This window comes from Notamacropus eugenii, chromosome 3 (genome assembly GCF_028372415.1).
Source record: "Notamacropus eugenii isolate mMacEug1 chromosome 3, mMacEug1.pri_v2, whole genome shotgun sequence".
Classification (NCBI taxonomy): domain Eukaryota; kingdom Metazoa; phylum Chordata; class Mammalia; order Diprotodontia; family Macropodidae; genus Notamacropus; species Notamacropus eugenii.
The window spans coordinates 309971480-309996029 of record NC_092874.1 but is presented as its reverse complement, the minus strand read 5'-3'; the positions used below and the strand labels follow the sequence as shown (position 1 = coordinate 309996029).

General features: G+C 49.7%; 1 protein-coding gene across 1 annotated transcript in view; it reads left to right on the top strand.

Annotated features, from left to right (window-relative positions):
* The first annotated feature begins 9988 nt into the window (after positions 1 to 9988).
* Positions 9989 to 24550, top strand: part of ATXN10 (ataxin 10) — an 85910-nt gene continuing 71348 nt past the window's right edge. The window contains exons 1-2 of the mRNA XM_072596606.1: positions 9989 to 10395; positions 23344 to 23535. Coding sequence (XP_072452707.1) covers positions 10244 to 10395; positions 23344 to 23535 — 344 coding nt within the window. The 5' untranslated portion in view covers positions 9989 to 10243. The remainder of the gene's footprint in view (positions 10396 to 23343; positions 23536 to 24550) is intronic.

The window sequence follows — 24550 nt, the reverse complement described above, 5'->3', positions numbered from 1 at the left end:
TCCTTGGATGAGGATGGGGAGTGGGGTCACATGAACCTAGGCTGGAGAGACCAGGGAGGCTGGACCTGGGTCCTCCTGGTCTATACCCAGTTCCCTCTACTCCCTCACCTTCCCTGCCCCTGCCCGTGCCTCTCTCCCCTTCCCCCATTACTGTGCCCCTCTTCTTACATCTGGGGTGACAGATGAGGGGCCCCCAGCTCTGCAGCCACTATAGGATTTGGATGGAGTATCTTTGGCGCCAAGAGCTGTCTTCTCCCATTTGATGCCATTCTATCCTCTCCTGGAAGATGTGCTGGGTATGAGCCCCTTCTTTAGCTTCCTTGTCTATTCAAGAGCCTGGCCTGGAGGGGAGGGGGTCTAGTCCAAGGATTCCAAGATGAAGGAACCTGACTGACCAGTCAGCCCCACTCTTGCTCTCTCCATGAGGAGACTGGAGTCCTGAAGAACGAAGATGACCCAAGGTCACCAGCAGGATCCCAAATCCAGAGTTGAAAGGACCTCAGAGTCTTGGCCATGCCCTTCATTTTACAGAGGAGGAAACTGAGGCACAGAATTCAGGGTGAAAGAGGCAGCAGGCCAGCTCAGGGCACCTCCTTCCCACCCAGCTGCTTGGTCCTATCACAGGGGAATGACTAGTGAGGGCTCCAGGCCACCTAGGGCTGCTTGGGTGAGTCGTGGGGCACTTTGAAGTCTGCAAATCACCTTCTGAATATCACCCATCAGATTTTCGCAAAATGGTGGGCCATGTATTTTCCCATTTTATAGAAGAGGAGACTAAGGCACAGAGGAGGGAGAGTCTGGGGCTGTTGGACCAAGTCTCTGGGCTCTCTCAGGGCATGGATGGAGGGACAGGTTTCCCCTATATAGAAATGGACCCCAAGTCTGGGGCCTGCCCCATCATGAGGGGGACCCTCATCAGGGAGGGAAGCCATGTTCTCATCTTTGTCTTTGAAATCCTGAGAACAGGGAATGTTAGGACTGGAGGGACCTGAGAACAGGGAAGGCAACCTAGAATAGATATTGTGAATGTCAGAGCCAGTGTACCCTTAGAGACTGTGATCCACCCCCTTCCTTTTACAAAAGAAGAAACAGAGGCATCAGTGGGGGAAGCTGACTTCTCTAATGTCTCACTGACAGGATGTAGCAGGGTGAGGACTCTGATGTCAGTCTTTGGCCTTTTGAGGTTCATGGGCTCTAACCTTGAGGGTGAAATCTGCTTCTCTCTCTTTTTTTAAAATTATTTTGTTTTCAGTGTTCTATAATCACTTCCATATATCTTAGATTTTTTTCCCCTCCCTCCCCCTCCTTCCCCCCCTACCTTCCCAAGATGGCATGACATCTTATATAGGTTCTACACATCCATTTTTATTAAATACATTTTCACCTTAGTCATGTTGCATAGAAGAATTAAAATGAATAGGAGAAACCATAAAACAAAACAAAACATAATACAAAAGAAAATGGTCTGCTTCTTTCTTCAATCCAATTCCACAGTTCTTTCTCTGGATGTGGAAGGCATTTTGCCTCAAGAGTCCACTAGGAAGTTTTTAGGTCCTTGCATTGCTATGAAGGACTAAGTCTACCAGAAAAATTCCTCACACACTATGGTTGTTGCTGTGTACAAAATTCTCCTGGTTCTGCTCCTTTCACTCAGCATCAGATCATATAAATCTTTCCAGGCCTCTCTGAAGTCTTCCTGTTCATCATTTCTTATAGCACAATAGTATTCCATGACATTCATATACTACAATTTGTTCACCCTAACTGATGGGCAGTCCCTCAATTTCTAGTTCTTGGCCACCACAAAGACAGCTGCTATAAATATGTTTGTGCACTGCTTCTCTTCTTTCAATCTGGAGTTTGATCATTCCACAGAGCTTTCTGCTTCTTCGAGGTCTAGTCCATGCATGTGTGTGTGTATAAGGGGGCTGTTGAGGGGTGAGGAGATGTCCCTCTTATCCTGAGCATCTCAGGAGGGCAAACCCTGGGACACTGTCTCTCCTTTGGGTCTGTAGACAGAGAGCCTGACACCATGGCCAGGGTCTAACAAACAGATGACAAAAGAAGCAATGAAAGAATGAACAAACGAATGAGTAAGTCAGTGAATGAGTGAATAAGTGAGTGAATGAGTGAATGAATGAATGAGTGAATAAATGAATGAATGAATCAATGTGTGAGTGAGTGAATGCATGAATGAGTGAGTGAATGAATGAATGAATGAATGAGTGAGTGAGTGAGTGCATGAGGGGACAAATGAATGAATTCTCTCCAGGGCCTCATGGGCATCATTTCTTCTGCCTGCCTGGAAGCAGTCCTGGAGCTGTTCTTCATGGCCTGGATCACTTGCCTCCTTTTGCCTTCACTGAGGCTAGATTGGAGTTCAGGGTTGGGGATGGATTTGGGGGGCTGAATACCCAGCCCCCACCTTCTCCTCCTGCCTCCTGGTCTCCCCCTCCCAGGCCACTCTGCTGAGTGGATTCTTTCCAGGGGTAATTATCAAGAACCCAACATGCAGGGGCTCGTTCTGCAGTGGAGGCCCATCATCAGAGCTGACAAATTGGATAGGTTCCCTCAGGCGAGGGTTCGCTTACTTTGTCATCTACGGCACTTGAGATATGATTTATAATAAATTCCTATTTGCCCAAGAATGAAGGAAGGCAGGACCTGGAGCCAAGAGGTCTCCTCCATGTCTCTGCTGCATCCAAGGGTGGGTGTTCTCTGTGGGCAAAGCCAGAGGCCAGAGGCTGGGAGGGCCCTGCCAGGACACCTAAGAAGGAAGAGGGTGGACTCTTCACTTTAATGATGAGGAAAGAGATTTGATAGCTTGCCCTAGGTCACAAAGTAAGGGACAGAGCTGAGATTTGAACCCAGGTACTCTGAATACAAAAATCTAGCCATCTCTCCAGGGAGATAATTTTCCAGGAGCCTGATGTCACAAATGCATCCAAATCAGAACTCCTTGCTATGGGGTCTTAGGGACCTTCCTGACTGTCCAGTCCAAATCTCTCATTTTACAGTGGAAGAAACTGAGGCCCAGAGAGGGGAAGGAAGGACCTCGCCCACAGATGTACAAGTAGTAAGTGTCACAGGCAGGATTAGCATACAGGTCCTCTAACTCCAGAGGGTTAGGGTCCATACCTTGATGGCTTTAGGGCAAACACAGTGATAGCATTGAACAGTATTAACAAGCAAGCTTTTGTTAAGTACAAGTACGTCCTATGGTCCAGGTACTAGCAGGTGTTGGGCTGGCAAACTCCCCCAGCTTTGAGGAGGACAGGCAGCCTTTTGCACCCCCAGTCTCTCACCTCTCCCAGCAAAGGAATTTCCACCTCTCTCCAGGGCGGACCTGGTCACTCCTGTCTCTGTGAAAAGGAAGCCCTCCCACCTCCTGTGAATGATCACCCTAACAATAAGGACCATGTGAAGAGGAAGGAGAGTACCAGAGATGTTTTCCCATTGGGAAAAAGACACCCCTTTATAAACTCTGATTTTCGTTCTTGTTTAAAAAGTCTTTTCTCCAGAGGGTTTCAAGAGTGAGTTTCGGTTGCTGGGTCATCTGTGGTCAGGGGGACGAGGGAGTAGGGGCAACCTGGGGGAGGCAGGGACCTGCACTAATCTGGCCTGAAAGTCCAAGGCAAGGCACAGTTGGAAGAGGAACAATGTCGCTGTATCAGGAAGCTTCCTAAAAAATCTCCCCGGGTAACCTGAGCTCCTGAAAAATGATCTCGATGGCTGCTGGGACAAAGCGCCCCTTCAGAGAGCACGCGCTCTGGACTGAGCCTTTGTTCCAGCTCCCTGGGAGGGGGGGGGGCAGCTCACGGCCTTTGCAGAAGGGGGGGCCCAGACAGGGGGGTGGGTGCTGCTGTCTGCTCCCGAGCTTTCTTGGAAGTACGGCCGTCGGCCCAGAGTGGCTAGAGATGAATCATTTTAAATTCTCACATAGAACTATGGATTTGGAGACAGAAGACTAGCTCCCTGTAAGACACTGGGCAGGGCACAGCATCTCTGGGCCTCAGTTTCCTCATCTGTAAAACAAGGTCTGAGGTCCCTGTGAAACTATGAACATTTGTATCTTGCTTCTTCTAGGGACTTTTGGTGACCTGTTCTCAGACTCCTCTCTGTAAGGCTATGTCACCAGGGTCCCTCCCAGCTCTGACTTGTTCTTGTCAACTCCCTCCCAGTTCTGACTTGGAACATTCTATGTTCTAGGTCCCTCCTCATCCCTGACAGTCTCTGTTCCTAGATCCTTCTCAGCTCTGACATTTAGGATCCAGTTCTAGGGTAGTTTCAGGACTAGATCATCTATTTCAATGGGGATTAATAGACTATACATGTAAAAAGTCATTATCACCTGACAAGTGTATTCTCTGACCACTGAAGATGGCAGTCATGGAGGTTCCATGGCTTGCCCAACCTTCCACAGGCAGACAGTAAGCTCCAGATGGGGGATTCGAACCTAGGTCCTCTCAAACTCTTCTCTCTTTGCCTCCCAGTTTTTCCTTTGCCCTGATCCCCTCTGACTTCACCCTCATCTCCTCCTAATTGGTCTGTCTTCCCTAGGGGGACAGCCAACTTTTCCACTGCTGGATCCCTGGGGAGCTGTCCAGAAAGCCTGGCCCAGAGGTGAGGAACCTGGGACCTCAAGGCTACATGTGGTCTTTAGGTCCTCAAGAGCGGCCCTTTGAATCCAAACCACGGAGAGAGTATTAGGTGCTGAGTGATTATTTGTGGGGTTAGAACAACCATAGGATTCATTTATTCATTCAGTGTGAATCCATCAAGTTCTTTCTGTGTGTGAGGCCTTGCCTGAGATCATAAAGATAGAAACAAGTGTCCCTGGCCTCAGGGGGCTTCCATTCTAGGAGGGGGAGAGAATCTTCAGTACAAAATGGATACAGAGTGATGTCAGTGGGAGGGTAGTAGGTGGTGCGGGGCTGGGCATGGGCAGCTTCTTTTTGGGTTGGGATGCCAGATGTGCCCCAGGCTCGGCGGGTTCAGCAGTGAGTCTACCTGCTGCCTCTTGGATTCTAAGTCCAATATCACCTTGGAAAACGCCCTTGAACTTGAAGAAAAAGGTTTCTGTGCTTCCTTCCACTAGATGTCACTCTGTAGCTGTGAGTGTGGGCCTGCTGGTCTAGTCTGAGCCAATGCTTTCCTGGTGGGTATCTTCAGAATGGCACGGTGGGCTCCATTCTCCCTTACGATCACCTCTGTCTCTGCCATCTCTAAATGATCTGACCTTTGTTGACTGGTCAGTAGTGACCATTTTGGGACCTGTTCCCCTGGGACCAGAGGCAGTCAGAACCAGAACCCAGGTCTCCAGACTCCAAAGCCAGATTGTGGCCATGGGGTGTCATCCCCTGTCCCCCAGTTCTCCTAAAGTTGGGATTTTCTGGAGAGCCTGAATGCTCAGCCATGCAGTGTCATTGAGACATGCTGGGGAGAGGACAGAGACCAAATCTGGGATCTCATGGTTTTATGGAACATCTAGGGGTGGAAACTCCACCTACATTTTCTCTATAATGTATGGGGTACTTGTCTGGGGCATCAGAGGTGGACTTGAACCTAGATCTTCCTGGCTTCAAGGCCAGCTCCCTCAGTACTGCGTCGAAATATTTCCCAGGGTTCATATCAGTTAGCATGACCAACCTCTGCTAGAGGTCCCCTGACATTCTCAAGGGTATGAAGGTGACCCAGGGCTCTCAATAATACTGCTCAGGGAACACAGACTCTGATGAGGTCCCACTGAGTTGAGAAAGCTTTGAGAATGTGACGCAGTGAGCAGAACTGGAGGACCAGAGCTCCCATGCCAATCATGCCACCCACTAGCTGGGCAGTCTTGGACAAATCTTCTCCTTTCTCTGTGACTAAGTTTCTCCCTCTGTAAAATGAGGGGGTTGGACTTGACATGTCTGAAATCTCCAGGACCAGCTCAGCAAAGCATCATGAGCAGATTTATCCCCTAAATTCATGCTCATCAGCACCCCAGGCTCGACTCCTAGAGCATGGATTTTTTCCAAGCAACCCCCTCCCAAGATCATCTTCTAAATTGTGGAAGTATTATAATCTGCTTCACTGAGAGGAGAGAAATCAGAGCTTCTTGGAGCCCTGGTGGTTACAGGTGTTCCTGATCTAGTACTACAATGCTTTCCATGGCTCCCTATGGCCTTGGTGGAGGGAGGGGATACAAACTCTTCCACTCAGTGCCAGAAGCAATCTGGCTCTAGTCTACCTTTCCAGGTTTACTTCATATCACTCCTAATTGCACACACCCTGGGGACACAGGAGATACAGGGTGGAGGCCTGATGGGGGGGAGATTTGAATTCAAATCTAGCCTGACACTTCCTAGCTGTGTGACCCTGGACATTTCACCTCTCCCTTACTCAGTTTCTTCATCTGTCAAATGTGGATAATAACAGCACAGGGCTGTGGTGAGGATCAGATGGATGATATTCATAAAGTGCTTTGCAAACCTTATAGTGCTATATAAATGGTAGCTGCTATCATCATCACCTTCATCATCTGCCTTATTTGCTGTTTGCAAATACGACAATCCAGTCCCTGCCTCCACATCCCTTCCCATGCTTGGAATCCTCAGTGCCTCCTCCTTCAGGAAGCCTCTCTTGATCTGCCTGGTCATTAGTGCTTTCTCCCCCTATAGATCACCTCTTTACTTCTCTGTGTTCACTTTGTCTCTCCTGAGAGAATGGAAGCATGCCCTACTTCTATTTTGTTGTATCCCCAGCACCTAGGACAGTGCTGCGTACACAGTAGGGCACAGGTTGAATAGGATGGTAAGAATCCTTGACCAGTCAGGATCTCATGGTTTCTCTAAATCTGGCCCAGGCACAAGGGTGCACCCCTCCCACAGGACCTGTGCCCAAGTCATCATGCCAGGGAAATGGCAATGTGCCATGTGATGTGGGCAATCTATATTCAGTCTGTCCCATTGCCAGTGCCCCTCCCCCCCATTAATTGGTTTATCGTTTGCACTTACTTCTGTGCAATTGTTGTTTGTTTTTGTTTTTGTTTTTGCCATAGATTTTAAGTTCCTTAAGGCCAGGGGCTGTTTCTTTCTTATCTCTGTATCCCCTGGGTTTCATGCCTGGAACACAGATGCTGGTTGAAGAATGATTTGGGCTTGATCCCTTGCTCTATCCCTCACTTCCTTGCAGCCTGGGTGACCCTCTCTGGGCCTCAGTTTCCTCATCTGTAAAAGGAAGGGGTTGGATTAGATGAACTGGCATGTCCAACATGCTGAGAAGTTAGGCACATGAATCACTCTGTCCCACTTAACTCAGTGGAACCTGCCAAACCTGCAGAGAGGGGCTGAGAAGGGCTTTTGTTTCAGTCAATTAATCACAGGCTTTGGGCCAAGGGAGAAAACCATGGAACAGGAGTGCCAGCTGTGCCCTTAGGGGTCATCTGTAAGACTCATCTTAAGTGATGTGATTGCAAAGGAGGATCCATTTGGGGGGAGGAGGGGCCTTGGATCTGACCTCAGCTGAGGTCTTCCTCCCTTCCCTGTCGGATGGAGGGCCTGGTGAGCTTTGAAGGGCCGGTGTGGGATTTGCAAGGCAGATTCCTAACTCTGCAAAGAGCCCAGCAGAGAAGCCCCTTACCTAAGGGGAGCCTGTGAGCACCCCACAAACGGGAGAAAAGTCCCATAGGCGAGTGTGCTCCCTACTTTCCCCTTGGACTCTGTGTGGGCTGCTGGGAAAGTGTCACACTTGGGATTGGGGATGTCTCATACCAGCCCTTCTTATCGTACCAGGGTAAATGGCCCTTTCTACAAACGAATAGTCTGGCTGACACATAATCAAGACAGGAAGCACACTGGTCCGGTCTTGAGTCATAGCACTAGAAAATCTGCTCTCCTAGAACCTTGCTGGGACTTGGCAACAAAGCTCTGGGGCTCTGACTTGTCAGACAGACTGAAGGTTGGGGAGTAATCCCAAAGCAGGAGCTCCCCACCAATACCACTTTTAAACTAAGGGAGTCCTCACCGCCAGTCCCAGCCCAGAGGAGAGGCTGCCAGCAGCCAGTCCCAGGCGGGGAAGTTTTCTCAGGGGTAACGAGTCAAGGGGTGTGTGTGATGGGGGCAGGCTGAAGAAGGCAGCGAGAGACGAATGTAGTTTGGGAGGATTTGGCAGAGAGGAGGGGAAGATAGGAAGCATTCCAGGTGTCAGGAAAGGTATGTGGGCTTTAGCTCCAGGCAGACGAGGGAGAAGCAGGGCCCGTCTGGCTGCAGAATCGGGACCAGGAATGTCTCTGCCAGTAGCAACAGACCCTTCCCCACCCCTGGCCCTCTCTCTGTCTTCCTTTTTCCAGCCAGGTCACGCTCCTGGGGCTCTCGGGCCTCTGAAAGGAGAGGGAGAGAAAAGCAGCCTCGGCTTTGGTCATGTCGGTCGATGCCGATTCCGCCCTCCAGAGCCCGGAGATTCTGGGGGGGTCATTGTGTCCCGGGAAATGGCAGCCCGGAGACGGAAGGGAAGTGGGCCAAGGTCTCATAGTTGGCGAGCAGCAGATCTGACTGGAGATGCGCGTCTTTCCAGCTAGCCCTCCACTCGATATCCAAAACCCAAACCCAACCACAGCAACGTGCGAGATTTCGCCCTTGGGGAGCCTGGTAGAGTACCCCACCCCACCCCCCACCCCGGTCCCCCCGCCTTCAGGTAGCTCACTTCCGAGTAGGGACACAAGACACAAACACAGTACGTCGGACTTGAAGATTGTTTTTTTCTCAATTACATGTAAGAACAATTCTTAACTTTTTTTGAAATTTGAGTTCCAAATTCCCTCCCCCCTCCTCGAGAAGCTAAGTAATTAGCTATAGATTACACTTCGGGGTACACAGCGCGGGAGGGCATAGAAAAAGTGAGGTAGGAGAGGACGCCTTTCCATTTCTGAGGGAGGGCTGGCTTTTTCAGCCAAGACCGTCCTTCCCACCTTCTCAGGCTCTCCGGGGTCCCACGTATCGCTCCTTCTTTTTCAGTCTCTTTCATCTCACTCTTTTTTTCCTGCCTAAAAAATGCCCCTGCCTTTTAACCACCGGGGAGTACCTAACGTGGCCATCTGCCCGCCCCTTTTTAGTGGTTCAGGGGGGTTCTCAGAGCCTGTACTCTATCTGTGGAAGCCCAGGTAAGGCCATGCTGCGCTCCTCCTGGGCTGGGGGCTTCACCCATCCGCGGGGCTGCTCAGAAAGCATTCTGCTTTCTCTGGGGCTCCCAGAGTCATGGCATCCCGAGCCCCCAGCTCTGTCCTTGTGGGCCGCAACTACTTCCTCGTTAGAGGGTAATGTGACCAGTGTGGCTTAATTAGAATCCCCTTACTTGTTTTCAGTCAATGGACCCCCTAACAGGTGAACGTGCCAAAAATGCACGCCTCCCGCGGTGAAAATCTTTCTTCGTGATCCACAGAAAACCCGAAAGGAATGAAATAAATACATGTTAAAAAAGAACTAAAAAGTGATGAATTTGGCAGGCTCTGGTGGAAAGAGCTCTGGTTCTGTCAGGGGAAGGGGGCGCTGGATCAGGCCCTTCTGAAGTCCCTTCTCCCTCGGAAGACATGCCGCCAGGACGTGCCCCAGACCTCAGGCTCTGCATGTGCAGGTGCCCTCAAGGTTGGACCTCGCACCCATCGCCTCCTGCCAGGGGGAGGCTCCCGGAGCCTGTTCACAGCCACAGCATCCCCAGCACCGCCAGCCCTGCTCTCACCGTCCTGTGGCTGGGCCTCTGGAGAAGGTACTGGTAGAGTCCAGGGCAGGGGACACACCTCGCCCACTCCCTTGAGGCTTCCATGCCCCCCGGAGCTGACCCAGGTGCCTGGGGAAACGCCGCGCCAGAGACTGGGCGGGGCTGGACACCCACTGTGTCCCCGGGGGGAGGGACTCCTGGAACTCAACACTCTGGGGATTGGGCGCTCAGGCCTTTGGGGCGGAGCCTAAACTCAGGGGAGTGTAGGGGACGGGGCCGAGGGGACGATTGGCTGCGGCTCGCGAGGCTGAAAGGCGGGACGGGAAGTGGAGGCCGCCGAAGATTGGCGGCGGAGACGTTGAGGGCAGGATTGGAGTCGGGAAGGAGGCGGTGGAGGAGGAAAGAGACACCCGATTGGGGGAAAAGGCGTTGGGGGCGGAACTCGAGCCTCCGAGAGGCGGGCTTGGGGGAGGCAGGGCGCAGTGGATTGGAGAGAAGGCCGTTGTGGGGCGGTTTCCTGAGCGCAGGGCCCGCCCCCTCGCGGAAGATGGCGGCTCTCCGGGAGAGCTTGTATCTTGAGGGCTTCAGCTCTGGGCCGATGGAGGCGGCGCTGGCGGCACTGGAGGCCGACGACGAGCCGGGCAGGCGGCTGGAGCGGTTGCGGGAGATTATAGTGCTGCTCCGGGAGCAGCAACACCGGTAACGGAGGGGCCGACGGGAGGAGAAACTGAGGCAGGGACCCTCGGGGACGGGGAGGGGGAGGGGCGCAGCGACCCGGAGCCAGGAACTAAGAGAGACAGAGGCCCTCCCCTGGAGATGGCCCCTCCCCCTCTACCTCCCCTGCGCTCAGGCCCCTCCTTCTCTGACATCCCCGGCTCCGACGTTTCTTGGGTTGACTGGAATGACACTGAGATCACTGGAACGTGCCGGCACTTGTTATCTCATTAACTGCCCCTCTAGAGTTCTTGGGGTGAGGCTGCCCGGCTGCCCCTGGGCCCTGGCTCCCTTCTTACTGTTGCAGCCGGTGCCCTCCCAGCCCTCTGAATGGGCGCCACATCTCTCCGAGCTGCTTCTGCCTCGGTGCATGGGCCTGACCACAGCGGTAGGGGCTAGAGCTTCGCCTTCACTGAAGGGCTGGCAGGCTTAGCAGGTGCCGGGCGCCAGTAGGCCTGTGGGAACGTTCTCTTCCTCCCATCCCCCTTAGCACCTTGTCTCCAACTCTCTGCCCTGGCCCCTCAAACGTTAGGTGGCGTGCCCCGTGTAGACTCCTGTTTGGTTGTAGCTGAATGATCGATTTTATTCCCATGGGAATGGTTGGTTCTGTTTCATCAGTGATCTTACTGGCTTGATCAGATTCTTTAAAATAAATTTTTATTCATTTAGATTGTTAATACCCAAACCCAAAGCCCTGTCCCTCCTAGTTGAGTACAGAATCCTGGCATAATCGACCTGGAACTAAATTAAACACAACCAGGATTCTCTGGCTACTAGCAGTGCATCCCCAGCCCATGGCCTTGGGGGTGGGCATGCAGACGTGAATGGGGCAACTCCTGCCTTCTATGCTATTGCAATCCATCCAGGGGAACAACACCCCCACACACCTATCTAACCTATCTAAAGGTTATTTCAAGGTGATCTGGAGAGGAGGGTGAAGAGAAGGTGCTAGCTGGGCTTGGTGTGTGCAGAGTGCAAGGTGGGGCTTCAGAGGAAACCAGAGATTCTGAGAAGGGGATGAGAGGTGGTGCTTTCTAGGAATGGGACATGGACCCTGCAAAGACACTGAGATGGTGATTTGGGTGGTTTGTGTGAGCAGGAGCCAGAAGGTCATCGAATAAGCAAGTGATTGTGATGTGTGAGAAAGGTGAGAAAGCCAATACACTACCTCCCAAGGCAGCCCCTTCTACTGTGGCATAACTAAGAGTTAGGGAATTTTTCCTCATGTGGATGGATTGATAGATGATAGATGGATGGATGTATAGATGGGATGCATATAGAGGGATACATGATGAATGGATGGATGGATAGATGGATAGATGGATGGGTGAATAGACAGATGGATGAATGAATAAACAGATGGGTGGATAGACATAGGATAGGGGATGGATGGATGGATGGATGGATTGAAGGATGGATGGTTGGAGAGAGAGAACATTTATTCATTGCTCTTGGTAGGCTGGGCCCTGCTCTGCCAGCCAACAGACTTGCCTCTCTGTTTCCAGCATGGGCTCTAAGTTCTGCCCTCTGGGCTTGGGCAGAACCATTGTCGTTCCTTTTTAGTTACTTGAAGACAGCTGTTGTGGGCTGCTTCACCTCCTTCCTCTAAGCTACACATCCCTGTCCTGGCGCAGCTCTCATGACCTGCTCCAGCAGGCTTGATGTGGGAGAGTGTTGGGAGGGTAGAGACAGCCTGGGTGTGGGGTGGCATCTTGGCCTTGGGTGGCCTGTGGGAGGGATCTTCTGCTGCCTAATGGGGCACCTAGGGGATGAAGGGACAAGATATACCACCTCTATCCAGTGGGGGTCTTGAGTCCAAGGGTGTCACTGCCCAGGGTGACTCTGGCAGAGGTGGGGAGGGGGTATGGGTAGATCCTGCTAAGACACATACCTCTACACCCCCTGCCCCCCATACGCATTCATACACATATTCCACAAACACACCCATATATACACTCATAGTCATGAACACACACACACATTCCCACTCACATGTACTCACACCTGCACATACACATTCACACTCAGTAGCTGCCTTCTCCCTTCCCTCTATTGTGTCCTTGGTGAAGGATATCTTCACTCCCTTATTTCCATCTGCCTCTTCTCCTACTTGGTTCCTCTCCTTCATTGGGTTTGCCCCTCCTCCCTATGTTTGCAGGGGCGGCTTTTCACTTGTTTTTGAGTTTTGGGGTCCCCAGGAAACCCCCGATGTTTGCTGCCTGGGCTCCTCCCTCCATCGTGGGCAGCATCGTGTCTTCTCTCTCAGGTGGAGATTCCTCCTTTTATTAACTCTCCTGTGTCTCTGGGGCTCCTGGAACTGGTGTTTTCTTCCTGGTAAAACAATCTTCCACGTCAGTAAAATCATCCATAAGAAGAGATGAGGGAGAATTCTATGTGTTGTCTCCGGCGATCAGCATGCCGAGGGCCACAGGCCCTGTCCCTCATTTTCATCTCACCCAGACAGGCTCTTCTGTATTTCCTGGGCACCTGACTGAGTCTGGTGTGTGAAGGAGGGGTCATTGACTGAGACAGAGCCAGAAGAAAATGGAGATGAGATTGGGGGAGGCCACTGAGGCTTTGACACAGGAAATTTCAACTCCTTTAATTGAGTGGGTCTCCCTGCCCTTTTCCATTGAGGCTCACAAGGTCACGGTGCCTTGGCAGCCCTGGCTGAGATGGCTGGGGTGTCTTTTTTCAGCAGCCTCTGGTGCTGAATCTGAGACCTCATTATACCCAGGCCCACCTTGGTGACCTCTCAGCAAATATTCCCTTTTTTGAATCACTGCAGCAGTTCAGCCTTGGGTCCAGGTATATCATCAGGACCCAGATCCTGCTCTGAGGCTGTTGTGGGGAGAACCGTGATCAGATTGCATCAGATTGGATTGGATCTGGGGGATGGACAAGGGGAGACGGGAAGCAGCCCACGAAGCAGCTGCTGTGGGGAGAATTCATGGGCACTTACTTCATCTGGTCAGAAGTTTGGGCCTCCCTGGGTGGAGGACACCTTAGACTGTCTGGCCAACATTCGAGTTTCTTGGAGAAGTGACAGTGAGGTAATCTGGGGTGAAGGCCAACAGAATCATGATAGAAAGTTGTTGTGTGAGTGATTGGTTGGTGAGTGTGATTGGTTGGTGGGTGTGATTGCACTTCAGTGATGGTTCCTGTCTCTTAAGTGCCTCCTTTGAAAGAAGAAACAGGATACTTGGCACTGACAACCAGCAGAGCTTCATTTCCCTGACCTTCAGGGTGTAAGAGAATCATAGGATGTAGAAAACAACCCTCTGGTCCTGCCGCTTCTTTGGCAGGTCAGGAAATCGAGGCCCGAGGGGGAACGACTTGCTCAGTGCCATAGATGGAGAACAGAGCCAAGCTGGGATTCAGACCCAGGCTTCTGACACCAGATGCGCTTTGTTTTTTCCTTTTCCTAAATTGAGAAATTTGTACCTTGAAAAAGTCTGTGGTTTGTTTAGTCATTGTGCCCGCTTCCGCCACTTACAGCCCCTCCACGGCCTTGTGGAGTCTCTGGAGCCAAAGTCACTCATTCCCTTTGACTGGCCCCTGGACAATGCATCTCTCTCAGCAGTCTGAGGCTGACCTTTCAATGGCAGACTCCCAAAGCTTTTCTGGCATGGGCTGTGGTCCCAGGGTGAGCCTGGAAAGAGTGGGTTAGGGTCCAAGGCTCTTCCCCTGTGGCATAGACTTAGCTCAGAGACGTGAGCAGGAATCAGTCATGAAGGTGAGGCGGCTCTTTGGCCTGTGCTCTGTGGAGAGGCCAGTGGATGTTTCATGCATGAGGTCAACCTGGCAAAGCCAGAGTAGCCTGACTGACAAAGTAGGGAGGCGAAATTGACTTCACAACACACTTCTGCACTATCTGTTTTTCTTCCCAATCTGGACTCGTGGCGCCATGGGCCCTCTGGGGGGGTGCCTTTCTACCCCTTTTGTTTATCACCTTGAAGAGCAGCCCAGAACCCTGAGAAGGGATGCGACCTGTCCAAGCCCAAGGCCAGTGCCCCATCCACTGAGCACCCCTGCTTCCCCAAATGCCCCACTAGTGTATTTCTGATATGACCAATTGAGATGCGTGCTGTGTTCCCAAGAGTAAATACTTTTCTTCACCATCATGCTTGGGGTAGGTAGGTGGTGCAGTGGATAGAGCAACAGTGCAGGAGTCAGGAGTCCCTGAGTTCAAATCTCACCTCAGACACTTGACACTCACTAACTGTGTGACCTTGGGCAAGTCACTTAATCCCAATTGCCTCATCCTGGGTCATCTCCAGTCATACTGATGAATATCTGGTCACTGGATTCAGATAGCTCTGGAGGAGAAGTGAGGCTGGTGACCTGCACAGCCCTCCACTCAAAACAAAGTCAAGTGCATGTCATGTCATTATTTCTCTAATGGCATGGTCTTCTTCTGAAAGGAAGGATGAATACACACATTAAGTATGGGGCCAGTAAGTTAAGTACTAACAAAGTCAAAAACACGGTTCCTGTCTTCAAGGAAGAGACAACAAACTACATTCTATCAGAAACGTGAACAAAATTGCCAACAATTGTAGCTTTAGAACATTGTGAAGATTGGACCAAGATCCAGGAAACAAGGCCGGAGTCCCAATGCACCCCCTCCCCACTCACTTCCTGGCCAGCTCCAGGCAAAAGATGTGGCCTGTCTGGGCCTCAGCTTTCTCTTCACTGGAAGGCAAGAATTTTCTATTGAGAAAGGTCTCAGGTCCCTTCTAGCTCTTGGTCTTTCTGCCTGTTGGGCAGTAGGAGCTCACTTCATGCTTACTCAGTGAAAAGACCAAAGTAGATTAAACATAAACGAAGGGTTCTTGCTTGGGACTCCTGCTATGCCACTATCAGGTGGAGGCCTTCAGGACCTACTTGGGTGAATCCTTTTGGACTCCGAGGTCCATGTGCCTTGCCATGACTCATACCCCCTAGGACTGGTTGTGCTCTCTGCCAAAACTTGCCAGTATGCTCTGCTGCTGAATGATGGGGTCAGGCCCCTGGGGGTCAGGGAGGAGGCCTGAAACCACTATTGAAGGGGATCAAGCTGAGAGCTGCATTCCCCATCTCCTGTGACCTGTTTGTTTTGAGATCCTGGCTTGAACTGTTTCCTGTCTGTTTTATTCATCCAACATAATTGAGTGTGGTGGGCTAGTAAGGGGTGGCTCCCACTGACCACTGTTTTCTATATTTCGAAGTTGACTCAGAATCTGTTAGCAAATGGTTCCATGTGCTCCTCCAAGCTGTGGCCTTGGGAAAAATAAAGACAATTGTCCTGAGGCTATGAAAATGACTTCTTTTTATAGTGTGGCTTAATTGGTGTTCTGGCAGCTGAGTCACAGCACTGCCCAGGGCCACTCAAATGGCTCCCAGAAAATGCTTCATGCTGTGCCCCCAGATGGGCACCCTTCTTTGTGTGATTCTATGGATCACGGAGCCCCTAGTCACCCCAACTTCTTTCCCACCTTAAGCATTTGAGACAAGATATTTATACAAAGAATTAAGAGCCTGAAGTCATCCTTTTTGGACTTGGAAATCTTAGCTGCATGTAACCTGTCTTATGGGATAGCCTTGCTGATGCCTTGCTTGGTCCTGTTTTCCTTATCTCTTTTCTTCATCTTTAAGGTCTTGGTGAAACCTTGGTGAGACCATCCCTGCTGAGAGGAATGATCACTAAAGGTTCTAGGCTACCTCTGTATAATGACTGGGCCAGGCATTAGAAGAAAAATAGGGAGTCCTCTGCCTCAAGGGAACTTAGTGAGCCTTCTCTTTTTCTAAAAAATAACTTTTTTTAATCAGTAGAAATATGACATTGCTGTCTTCCAACCCCACCCCAGTTGAGAAGGAAAGAAAACAAAATCATTGTTAGAAACATGTGGTCAAGCAAAATAAATTTATTCATTGGCCACGTCCAAAAGAAAATTTATTGTATTCTCTGCTCTGAGCTCTTTACCTCTCTGTTAGGAGGAAGACAGAATGGTTCCTTATGAGTCTTCTGGAATCCTTGTTGGTCATCAAATTCATCAGAGTTCCCATGTCTTAAAAAGTTATTTGTCTTTATAATTTTGTTGTCATTATATACTTTGTTCTATTTCTGATCACTTCACTATACATCAGTTAATACAAATCTTCCCAGGTTTCTCTGAAACCATCCCTGTTCTCATTTAAGCATAATAGTATTCCATCACATTTACATAACAAAATTTATTTATTTCCCTATATCAGAATTACAAGCTGTTTATCCTTGTTTATTCCTTATGACTGTTTGTTCATGTTTGCCTTTTTATGTTTCTCTTCACTCCTCAGTTAGTATTTCAAAGTTTCTTTGCAGCTCTGGTCTTTTCTTCAGGAATACTTGGAAGACTTCTGTTTCATTCATGGTCTATTTTTTTTTCCTTGAGAGATTATGCTCAGCTTTGCTGATAAATTGTTCTTGTCTGTAAGCCCATATCCTTTGATTCTGGAATACTGCATTCTGAGCTCTCTGTTCCTTCATAGTGGTGGCTGTTAAATCTGTGGCTCCTCAGTACTTTAATTCTTTCTTTTTTGACTCCATGGAGTATTTTTTCTTTGCTCAAGCTGCTGCTTGCCTTTGTGCTTGATTCTTGCTTGGCCTGTGGCCACTTCTCCTCCTGGCACACTGCCTCAAGCTGAAAGGCACTTCCTCAGGCTTCCTGAGATCTGTGATCCAGAAGTGAGGAGTAAGAGACAGAGTTGCTAGTTGATACAGCACCTGGCCCCTTTGGGCTAAATTGGATTTGTTCCCTTTTTTATATGATATTAGGGTGATAGATGACCTGGCTGTGACTAATCAGGACCATTTCATGGAGTTCTCTCAGTGATGTGCCCATGGGCCTGGGGTGGTCTTAGTATGTCCATGTTGACCATGATTAATTTACTAACCTTTTACCTAAATCACCTGCCAGCGAGCTTTTGGTCTAGCTAGGGTGACAAAGCATAGACTTCTGTCACTTCTGATGACAGTGTCTGCCCAGACTGTGATTTTTACTGGGAGAGATTGTATTTGGCCACAGTGGTCAGAAGGAGGGCTGGACGGTGGGGAGGGAGGAAGGGATTGAATATGGAACTCAAAGCTTTAAAAATGAATGTTTAAAATTGTTTTTGCATGCAACTGGGAAATAAGTTGTATAGGTAATGGGGGTATAGAAATCTATCTTGCCCTATAGGGATGGAAGAAGCGGGGTGATGAAAGGGAGGGCAGATTGGGGAAAGGGATGGTTGGGGAACATGCTCTCCTGGGGTGGAGGAAGGGAGAAATGGGGAAAAACTGTGGAATTCAAAATCTTGTGGAAGTGAATGTTGAAAACTGAAAATAAATAAATTATATATATATTTTTTTAAAAAGGAGAGTTGGAGTGTGGATGAGGCCTTGAGACACACAGAAAAGAAGAGAGGGAGGTTTCCTGGGGTAGGAGCCAGGCAAAGTACTTAACCTCTTGGCCTCAGTTTCCTTATGTGAAAATGGAGATAATCATTCATCTGCTTCCTACCCACAGATGTGTGTGGGATGAGGTTCAAATGACCTCTGAGTTGTAAAGCCTTCTGTGAGTCTTAAAAAACCTCAGTATCAATGGAGTTGCTGCAATTTGTGTTGAGGAAGGTCAGGGCAATGAGCCTTGTGGCCAGATTGTGTGAGTCCCTGAACACCTACAGCTAAAGGCTGGAACTTTGCCCTCTAGGCAGTGGGGAGTCATGGATGGTTTCTGAGCAGGATCCCATCAGTCAGTCTAAGGGAAAGGCAAGGGACAAGCTGGAGGGGGAGAAGCATCCAGGTGTCCAGGAAAGGAGCTAATAAGGCCTAAATCAGAGTGGCAGCATTGGGAATGGAAAGAAATGGAAGGGAGAGACGCTATAAAGACAGAATCCATAAAATTTGGTGGCTTCTTCTCTTACGGCAAGGGTTTGTAACTGCCTGGGGGGGGGGCCTATGGGTAGCTTAGGAGCGATGTGTGAATGTGGGAGGAAATTATCTTTATCTTCCCTGATTGTGGCTTTCTTGGTGACTCTGTGTACTTTCTTGCATGCCTTTGAGACCCATTTCATAGTGAAGGGGGGGGGGGGTCCCTAAACTTCACTAGGTAGTTGCCAAGGGGCTGCAGGGAACAGACCCTTCCTTGGTCACCTTTTTCTTCTTTCCCAGAAATGGTTGCTCCAAGTTTTGCTCATACCTCTATAGTTTCTCTTTGAGTGTTAAATGGAAAACAATGAGTTTCATATGAGCTTTCAGGCTTTTTGGTTGCCTTCCCGCTGATTTGTTTGTCAATCCACAAGCATGTATTAAACACCTCCTCAAGTTCAGGCACATAGGGGAATGCCAGTACTGAAGGTGATACCCAGACAAAGATGAAGCAGACCCTGTCCTCAGGAACTTCCATTCTCCTCCTAGGGAGGGGGTGTGTGTCTACACTGTCAGAGTTTACAGATTCATCACAGTCAGTGCAATGCTGTAGGTGTACTCTCACCTGAGGAGAGAAAGCACTGCCTGGCAGCTTGGCTGGATCAGGAAAGGTTTCTTGTAGAAGGTGGGTCCTGAGCTTCACCTCTTCATGGCACAGGTGAGGGGGAAATCATTCCAGGAACAGGAGGCCTGCCAGCAGTGAGAGAGACTCGAGAAGGCTGGGAGCTGGCTTGGGGCCACAGCTACTGGAGCCCAGTGGCAAGAAAAGAATTAAGGCTGGAAGAAGGATGAGGAGGCTAAGGACTTCCCCCTGCCTGAATATGAGCACTGCAGCTGACTGGGGAGGGTACAGGCAGCAGCTTGGAGGGCTGGGGTGCTGGGGAGGGAAGAGCATGGATGGGGGATGGTGCCTCAGACTGAAGGGTCAGGGGAAGAGAGAACGAAGCAGATTCATGGCAGTTGGTGATTCAGCATTAGTGCTCAGGACAGAGGCTGTGAAATGGAGTACTCTGTCTGGGAGTCCTTGGCTACTAAACTGCTGTGATCTACCTACTGCCCTCTTCACATCCACTGGCCCTTTCTGGGTCCTCATTCCCCTGGACTTTAACAGTATCTCTTGCTTGGACACTGGGGATCACCCTCTCCTCTCCTCCCTGGCTGACAGCCCCTCTCGGATTCTTGGCTCCATCTTCAGCTGGATCCCACCAGCTAAGTCTGTCCTGGGCATCCTTCTCTTGAAGGCCTCCCATGGATTCAGCTGTCCTCTCTGGGCAGATGATTCTCACATCTATTTGTTGAGCTGCTATCTCTCTCCTTGGCAGTGAGGTGGCCCGGTGAATAGAGTGCTGGGTCTGGAGTCGGAGAAACCTGAGTTCAGATCCAGTCTCAACACTCACTAGCTGTGTGACCCTGGGCAAGTCACTTAACCATATTTGCCTCAGTTTCCTCATCTGTACAACGAGATGGAGAAGGAAATGGCAAACCAATGCAGTATCTTTGCTAAGAAAACCCCAAATGGGGTCAGAGAGTCAGATATGACTGAAAAAGCAACTGAATAGCAACAGTAGCAGCAACAGCCAGTCCCTCCTGAGCTCCACATCGTCAGCTGTCTCTTGGGCATCTCTGCCCGGATTTCTCATAGGCGCCTCCAACTTAAATTCTTTCTTCTTACCTGTTACCATTGAGGGCATTGTCATCCTGCCACCCAGGCTTGCCACCTCCCCTGCCCCTCATTGTCAAACTGGGACATATCTTATTACCTCCTTTCTCCTCTGACACTTTGCTGCAGGCCCTTATCTGGTTGACTCGCTGAATGACCAATCAGGAGAGTGGGCCCCGGGTGGATGCTCTTTGATGTGGCCCAGCAAGGACGGTAGGAGGAGTTGGCTGGAACAGAGGGAGGTGGAGGCAGGCCCAGAGATGTTGAGCACAACTGGCCCTTTTGGAGAGTGAGCAGAGGAAGGCTGAGGGTCAGTCTCACACAAATCTGGAGAGAGGGAGGAGCCACAAGTGGGGACCGTGGCCCATGAGGTTCCAGAGAAGACTCCTGGAGGGCCCTTGTGCTGGCAGGCCAGGAAGGAGGGATGGGGGCTTAGGTCTTCTCTGCCTGGGATCTGCAGGTAGGCCATGTTCTTAATTGTTCTTTTCCTGAGCCCTTCTAAGCCATGTCTACCCCTGGGGAATCAGAGCTAAGGCATTGGGATCCATCTTTGAATGCCTTGGAAGGTCCTGGCCTTAGCAGGACAGTGAATGACTAGCCTTGGTTTCCTTTAGTAGGAGGCCTCCTGATGAATTCTCCATGTGTGGGTGTCTTGCTGGCCTTGGACCCATCTCAGCTGTTCTTTTCTTCCATTTTAGCTTGCCTAGATCAAACCTCCAGATCTGTTCAAACTTGACAGAAGGGAAATTCTACCTTTTGTATGATTCAAAGGATTTTTTGTTCTGCTGTGTGGTGTCTCATCTGTGCCTGTCTTTAGGGTATACATTTCTTCCCTAGCTGATAGGAGCTGCTGCAAGCTGTTCTGTGAGCTCTCTGGCCCCCTGTGACCCTCCTAGCTCAGTGTCTTGGTCTCGGTGCATATGTGTGTGTGTGGGGGGGCTCCTCTGCCAAAGGACTGACCACTTGCATCATTACTGGGGAAATGAGGACTTGTCTAATAGAGACCTGGCAAGCCTGCTCACGGTCCTTTGCTGAGGTTTCTTCCCTGTGATCTGATTTTACCATCCAGTCAGTCTTGACTTTGAATGTTGGCAGGCTCTGTGATCCTTCTTGCCAGATTGTATTTTTGCAAATCTGTGAAAAATTGGGAAAGAATGGCAAGTGTGGGAGGTGAGGGGTGAGGGGTTGGTGTTTGAGGTGAATGGTCAGAGTTGTGGACTCAAGAGAGAAAGTCTGCCTGGTTCAGCACTTCTTAGCTGTCTGATTCTGGGTGCTCTCATCCTTAGTGTCCTCATCTGTAAAATGGGTCATTGTGAAGACTACTATAAGATAATATGATGTAATACATGACAGTAGAATATCTAAGTATAATATAGTATAATGGATAATATGATAAAAGATACTAGTGTAGTATAATATAATGCAGTACAATATGATAGTATGGTATAGTATAATATACAGTATAGCATATGATATAATATAACAGAATGCAGTGCAATATAATATAGCATAGTATGATAGTATAATATAATAAAATATATAGTATAATGGAATGATACAATATAGTATAGTATCATTATGTATGTGTGTGTTAGTCTTTCATTGCCAAAGAAGGCCATGCCAGAAAAATAATGACGTGACTTGCACTGGACTTTGTTTTGAGTGGAGGGCTGTGCAGGTCACCAGCCTCACTTCTCCTCCAGAGCCATCTGGATCCAATGACCAGATATTCACCAGGATGACTGGAGATGACCCAGGGTGAGGCAATTGGGGTTAAGTTTCTTGCCCAAGGTCATACAGCTAGTGAGTATCAACTGTCTGAGGTGAGATATGAACTGAGGTCCTCCTGACTCCTGCACTGGTGCTCTATCCACTGCACCACCTAGCTGCCCCTCATTATATATAATATAGTATAATATAATATATTCTATACAATATATAGATATAATACAACACAATATAGTATCATTATGTATAATATATAGCATACAATATCTAGTATAATATAATACAATGCAGTGTAGTATCATTATATATAATATAGTACAATATAATATATAGTGTATAATATAATACAACATAGTATAGTATCATATATAATATATAATATAATGTATTTAATACAGTACAGTATAATATAATGTAATATCATATCAATATAGTGTAATATAATTAAACACAATAGTATAGGATACTTTAGTGCACTATATAGAACTATATAGTGTACAATATAATATAGTAAAACATATGGTAGAATTTAATACAGAACAATATAGTCTAACACAGGCCTGCAAAAGTATTTTGGGTGGCCCATGAAAAATGTAGAGGACATAAGTAAATACAGGTCTGCCTCAGCAGGCCCTATGTTGTGCAGGCCTGGTCTAATATAATATGGTATATACTATAGCAATAACATAACCCAATGCAGTGATGGTATATAATATAACATAGCGCAATCCAACATATAATGTGATACGGTATTGCAACCTCTAACACAATAGAGCACAACATGTGCCTGTACACACATACACACAATGATGTGTTTTATTGTTTGCTGTCCTAGACTTCTGTTTTTTTTCTTCATTTTTCTTCATTTGTTCATTTTCGTTCCCTTCTCCCATCCCCAGCTTGCCCCACCCTGGAAGACAAGAATAAAAAGTAAAACCTGATAAATCTCCATACTGGCCACATGCCCTCATTCTGTCCCTCGAGCTTCCACCTGTCTATCACACGATGACTGAGAAAGCCCATGATCCTTCAAGGACTGAGGCTGTTGGGGTTCCAGGAACACATTACCCAGACCCAATTGCCTGAGAGAGCTGGAGCTTGCAGGGACCAGTGGATAGGAAACTGAGACCCAGCACAGCTCTGAGTCCCCCACATACAGTGGGGTTATGGCAGCCTGACAGTATATGTAGGGGTAGAGCAGGTTCCAGGGCCCTCCAGGGTGAGGATGCTTTCTCCACCAGTGCAGGCTGGCATGGTCTCTGTCTCTCCTGTCCTAGATGCTTGTCCAAGGACCCAGATTCAGGACTTGGCCTGTAGAGTCTTTGTCCCTCACTCCCCGCTGCCTCCTTCAGACCTCAGAGACAAGATTTTTGTGTGTTTATCTGCAGGATTGTGTTGATTTTCAAGTTATTTGCTCCCTCACTGGGCTGCCTTTGGCCCCTCGGTCTGTGGCATCGCTGAAATGAGGCAGCAGCTCCCGCTGTCAGGACCCTTGCTTTGGTTGCCTAGCTTCCTTGGGAAGGCTTCCTGATGTGAATTCAGGTGGGGCTGACTGGGGAGCCTTCTCCCGTGTGCCACCTGAGCCCCCATTTATCCCAGGTTCTCCTTGTTTCAGAGAAGGCATGTCTGAGCGCATCTTCCAGAGCATCCAGCAAATCCTGATGAAGGCCTCCCATGAGGTGGAGCTGGCCTGTCAGGATGCCAGCCGCCAGGCACATCTGGATCCCCAGCTGCAGCTCATCGCAGAGTGCTTCCGCTGCCTGAGGAATGCCTGTGTGCAGTCCCCTGAGAACCAGGGCATGATCAGGTAGGCTGACTTTGGCACCCTGGAGGATGTGGCCATCCACTGAGGCAGAGCCTGCTATGACCAGAGCACAAAGGTTGGCTCTTCTGGGGTTGGGGTGGGCATTGCAGAGCCTAGGGGAGCCCCAGAACCAACCCTCTTCTCTGGGTGGGGGGCCTGAGGTGCCAACCCCCTCCTTTGGGGGTGCAGCACCGACCATGTAGGGGGAGCTGGTGCCCCCTACCCTTCCCCGGACTGTCCATGCCTTCTTTGGTGCAAGCCCTGAGCAGGCCAAGATCCCCAAGCCACAGGGTCTTGCTGACTGCGGCCTCTAGGGTTGCACCCTTTTCTGAGGAGGGAGTGACTGAAGAGGGAGGGCTTTTCTGCGGGGGAGCTGTGACAGTCGTGTGTTGGCATTGAACCGCCTTGGCCCCAGTGGTGGTAGCCAGGTGTCTAGAAGGCGAACTGCCCGCTTGGCTCCCTGTAGAGCAGCAGAGTAAACGCTGTTCTTATCACTGTCTTCCCTTCCTGTGTCAACTTCGTTTCTCCCCATCTCCCTCCCCACACCTAGCAAGCCACCCTTGGGACCAAGAAGAAAAAGGAGAGAGAGCTCTGGAGAGCAGAGGGGCCAGGCAGGAAGTAGCACTGATTGAGATCCCACCTCTGAGTACCTGTTCCCAAGAAGGTCTGTGACTGCCAAGAGCTCGGATTGGAGCAGTGCCCCACAGCAGGGCAGGGCTGGGGGAGCCAGTTGGCTCTGAGCAATGTACAGAGAGACTTACCTCACTTAAAGCACAGGGAGCTTCCAGAACCCTGATGGAAGCATGAGGCTGGCGAACAACTAAATGATCGAGAGGCACGTTCCAGGATGTAATGACCATACTTGGATCTGAAGGGGAGGATGGAGGGAATAGGCCTTAGAGTATGGGGGCTGCCTCTAATTTTGATCTAGAGGTAGGGTCTGATTATGGCCTCCCCCCCAGGGACACACCATGGAGGTCATGAGCTGGTTCCCTTTGCCCGGGGTCCTTGCCTTCTG